The sequence below is a fragment of the Crassostrea angulata genome, chromosome 5 (assembly GCF_025612915.1).
Source record: "Crassostrea angulata isolate pt1a10 chromosome 5, ASM2561291v2, whole genome shotgun sequence".
Taxonomy (NCBI): Eukaryota; Metazoa; Mollusca; class Bivalvia; order Ostreida; family Ostreidae; genus Magallana; species Magallana angulata.
In genome coordinates, this window is record NC_069115.1 from 8,763,019 (window position 1) to 8,768,103 (window position 5,085).

At 33.9% G+C, this 5,085-nt stretch overlaps 1 protein-coding gene across 1 annotated transcript; it reads left to right on the plus strand.

Moving 5' to 3' along the window:
* Positions 1 to 777: 777 nt before the first annotated feature.
* Positions 778 to 5,085, plus strand: LOC128185582 (calcium-binding protein P-like). Its single transcript, XM_052855168.1, has 4 exons — positions 778 to 1,094; positions 3,003 to 3,310; positions 3,712 to 3,846; positions 4,283 to 5,085. The coding sequence occupies exons 1-4, from the start codon at positions 1,070 to 1,072 to the stop codon at positions 4,439 to 4,441; spliced, it is 627 nt and encodes a 208-aa protein (XP_052711128.1). The 5' UTR covers positions 778 to 1,069; the 3' UTR covers positions 4,442 to 5,085.

Consider the following 5,085-nt stretch of genomic DNA (forward strand, 5'->3'; position numbering starts at 1 on the left):
GTAGTCAAATAATTATTTTTTAAAAGATATTTTTACTTATGGGGGTCTAAAAACTTCATTGAAATCGGTGTCTATGAGTAAGGAAAATGTGCATAAAAAACTTCATAATCACAAGTGAACGTTATATTTTAAAGTTATTTTTCATCTTGATTCAAAATTGTTCTCTTTTATTTTGAATCTTAACAAAACTTAATTGTTTTTGGAATGTATCTTGGACTGTAGACATATGCCCTCCGCGGTGAAACAACAAACCCTTTGGTATGAATATGCTAAATCACATATAAAACCCATCAAAAGGATTTTTTGTTTTATGAAGGGGGGGGGGGGGGTGTTGAAGGTGTTTTTAAAGAAAAATTCCGTTTTCGCTAGTTTCTATAAGGAAATGAGCTATTTTAACCCAAAACACATATTATATCTCTCTCTTTGTTTGACAATTTTTTTTATATATTTAATGAAAATATTAAAAAATGCTTACATTTTTTTTTAAAGAATAATTTTAATTAGACAATTTTTATTTAAGCAGCTGGACTATGCTACCGTTCGCACCCCTTTCTGTTGTTTTTAAACTCTATAAATGACTTAAACGAAATAAAGAAACACATACTGGGGATAAATATAATCCCATGCGCAGATCTAAAGACTCTCTCGGCAAACAAAATTTTTTGTTGCTCCCTGTCCTTCCCCGATGATTTTTTTTTCTGGATCCGCGCACGACATTTATATTTACGTTTCAGCAACCTGCAGACTGAGTGTAAATAATAAGAGAACACTTTAACAAAACACACTTAACGCTTACATGTATAACGTGACGGTCACATTGTTTAGAGTTCCAGAGAAAACATATGAATCATTTAAGTGTCACAATATTACGATCGCACCGAGCCAGTCTATAGATGCACCGTTATTTATTGTTTTGCATCTAGACACAGGTTATCGTGCACAAAACCCGCCCGCCTAGCGTAGAGTTCAAAAAAGTTCATGAAACAACCCGCCAGTAATCAATTTTGCCTGAACCAGATGTAGCTCTGCTGATACTGGCTGCCTCACATAAACACAAAACGGAACCAATATGTCTGCTGAGGAAAAATCAGGGCGTGAGTAGATTTCATTCATCCATTGTTTACGTTTTTGTGTATTTCATTTTCAATTTCTGGGATTCTTAATCTGATTAAAAATGTATTAATGTAAAAGAAATTCAGATGATGCTTTTACTGTCAAATAACCACTGTTACATGTATCCTTGACCTAGTTGGTTTTGTTTAAAATATTACGACGGTGCACATTCCGGGCAGGGCCATGTGTGTGGTTCATAATTAAATGGAATTCTGAGCGATTCACCCGTACATTGTACTCTCAAATTAATTCATTCGTTATCCAATAACTCTCTCTCTCTCTCTCTCCCTCTCTCTCTCTCTCTCTCTCTCTCTTTTTCAACTCGGCTTCATCATTTTTTTTATTTTTTATGTAAACAAACACCCAAATGAATGAATACATATGAATAGATCAATTCAGCATTCTGTCTGTCGCTAATATTGATTATATACACTGGTCGACTTAAACCGTTTTGACAGCTTCCCATTCTTATTCAAAAAGAAAGTTTTTCTAATGCGTTTGCTTATATAAAACAGCGAGATGGGACTTATCACACAATTTATCGATCGGCTTTTTGGTGTCAATAAAATGAAAGCTACAAGTAATTTGCATTTTATACCCCCCCCCCCCTTCCACTAAAAAAATATACCATCATACAAACCAAAATTGCACTGGGAGCTTCATAACGGATGTAGAAACGTATTAGAAACCCGCGTGGACAGTTAATTTCATCGCCACTTGGTGTTATAAGATATTTCCTTCAGTACTCACGCAATTGATTATTGATATGCGCGACAATCCTTATTTCGGCAGCACATTCCAAACATCAAAAAATTCATATCAGATAATATGTCGTAAAGTGGAATAAACAAGAAATGTGCACCAAAAGAGGGTTTAACATGAATATGTTAGGTGAAACGAGGATTGTATAATGGAGCAAATCGGCAAATATTATACGATTATTGCTGGTTTTTATTTTAAGTAAGTGTTCTTAAGTATATTTCCGTATATTTACATTTTCCAGTGTCTTTGCCCGTGATAACACTACGTATCAATTTTGTACTATATAATCCATGATACAAATAAGTGAAATGACGCCAAATTGAGGTGCCAGCGGGGTTTGCTTATTTATATCTAAATATTAAATCGTACGATGGCTTAGAATTATATAAATATAAGTAATAAGGAATCATTCTTTGAATATTATGAGGTGATTATTTTGGTTGGGGAATGATTAAATCTATCATAAAGCCCTTCGGGCTTTACTAGTATTGGATTTGATCACGCCTCGACCGAAATTATCACCTCATTATACTCAAAGAATGATTTCTTATTCCTTATTTCAATGTATACATGTACACTACATGAGGATCTGAAGAAACCTCGCTTGAGGCCACCTCAGTTTCATGAACGTGTTTTAAAAGTTATGTCAATACAATCTTTTGATTCACTGATGGCATCTAATATCAACTTATGGCCCATTTTGAGCTCGCTGATACCGAACTAATCGATAGCATGTGCCAATGATTTGTCAAACGACTCCAATAAGTCATGAATATTCTTAAAAACAAAGTTCACCAGGAGATGACATCAAGTGCGGTTTCTCCAGATCCTTGCGTAGCAGCTATAATAGAAGAACAAGATGCGGATTTTAATCAGGTTGCACATAATTTCTTTATTTGACCAAATAGCAAAATCAACGAATATTGGTAGCCAGCGAATATTCCGAAAGAATAATATACATATCGACAAAAACATAACAACAAATTAGCAAGTTGTAAAACCGATGTTAATACAATTTCCTGGATTGATCTAAATCATACTAAGACATATATAATGATTAAACTAAAAATACACAAGTGAACTTGCACTGGTAATTTCTTAAGTCGGTACCTTATTTTTTTCTCTAGCACCGCCATCTTACAACCAAACAGCAAATCCAAATGACCAGGCCAACTATACATATGGGAACCAGTATAGTCAGTATCCTGGAGGCCAATACCAAGGCAACCAGTATCCGCCACCAGATGGCACTCAATATCCTAGCAACCAGTATCCACCACCAGGTGGCACTCAATATCCTAGCAACCAATATCCCCCACCAGGTGGTACACAGTATCCTGGCAACCAGTATTCACAGCAAGGTTGCGCTCCATATCCATGCAACCAATACCAACCGCAATATGGCGCCTCTGGCCAACCACTGATGACAACAGTGGTAAATTACCGGTTTGATTAAATTAACTAAAAAATTGTTGTTGTGGGTTTTTTTTTTAGAAAAGCGGTCTGCTTTTTATATCTTATTGATTGCTTATACAAAAGTAAAAAAAAATACGTAGATTAACATAATCAATACATGATGCCAGATGTCAAATTCATTTCCCCGTAGTCGGTTAAATAAAGTAATGTGCATACCATATAATATGATAAATGCATACTTGCCATAGAGAACTTCAGATGACAGTATAAGTATTCAGTGAATTACATATGTATCGGAACATGTCACGATGTACTTTAAATATGAACTGGCCTTAAACCAAGTTACGAATAATGGTGTGTTAAAAAAAATTTGTTAAAAATATATCCTTTTTCAATGATACAACAATTTTATTATTGCAGGTCGCACAGCCTGGATCAGTCCCGATGGTCGTTAACACTACCCGTCCACGCACTGACTATATGGTTCCGGCGGTCCTCTCATGTTTGTGCTGCTTTTGCCCAACGGGTATCTTTGCCATATTGGCGGCAAGCAGGGTAATGTCCTTTACATTTGCTTATAACATTATAATGCCCTATACATTTGTTAACAACATTATATTGTCCTTTACAGTTGCATGCTTACAACATTATATTGACAAATTAATTTGATGAGTTTAATAAAAATAATTAACGAGTTCATTCATTTGGTACATGTGCATTAAAATTAATAAGAAATATATTGGTGTGACAACATTCCGTGACTGTTTCTTTAATGTTGTTGTGCAACCTTTGTGTTATACTTGATTGCAAACAAAGATACAAAGTTGAAATAAAGAATTGATACCTTGCTACATATTTTCTTGAACCTAAATTGCAGAAAATCTTTGCGTACATGTATCTTTAAAAAGATTAAATAATTAAATTACTTACAAATCATTTGTCTCCGTTATAAAGCTGTGTTTCATAGTGCAAAGGTAATTTCTGTTAACAGGCTAATTCTGCAGCAGCGGAAGGGGATGTTTTAGAAGCGGAAACACAGTCACGCCGCGCGCGCACCTTGGTGATCATCTCTGTTGTAGTGGGGATTATCGTTATTGTCCTGGGAATCGTATCGCGTGTTGTTATTTATTCATCCTACCCTCGTTACTAAATAAAATTAAACATTTCATATCATTTAATTAGATCTATCGCACATTTTATCTAATATATGAAGATTTAGTACATTTAATACCATGATCTTGTTTAGTAAAGAAAAAGTATGAATATGGAAATACTTTTCTGTTATAATATATAGCTATCTTTTTAAAGGAGATTAACATAGTCTTAAATCGAATTGGCCATCATGCTTTCTAAATTTTGTTTTTGTGTCTTAAATAGAGAACTCATACCATCGCATTTAATTAGATTTCCTTCTTAATTGTACAATTTTAAAGTGCATTTAACAGTGTCTTTTTCACCATGCTGTATCAATTATGAACCTTAAAACAAAAAATGTTTTTTGTAAAATGTACATTTTTTTTATTGACCGTAAAGATATATATGTATTGAATGTATGAAAATTTTTTCGCGAAATCATTCGTATAAAATTTGTATCAGATTATTTGTATAAAACATTTTGTCTAACACTCACAATGAATATCTAACTGTTGCCTGATCATAACAAATTCATTTTTAATATTTAAATTTATACGTTTGAATCATACAATGTAGCTTGACATGCTGGAGTTTGCTAAATGGCAGCGTATTGTTGTTTTAACAAACTTTGTCAGCGGAATAAAAGTATCAAATACTCTA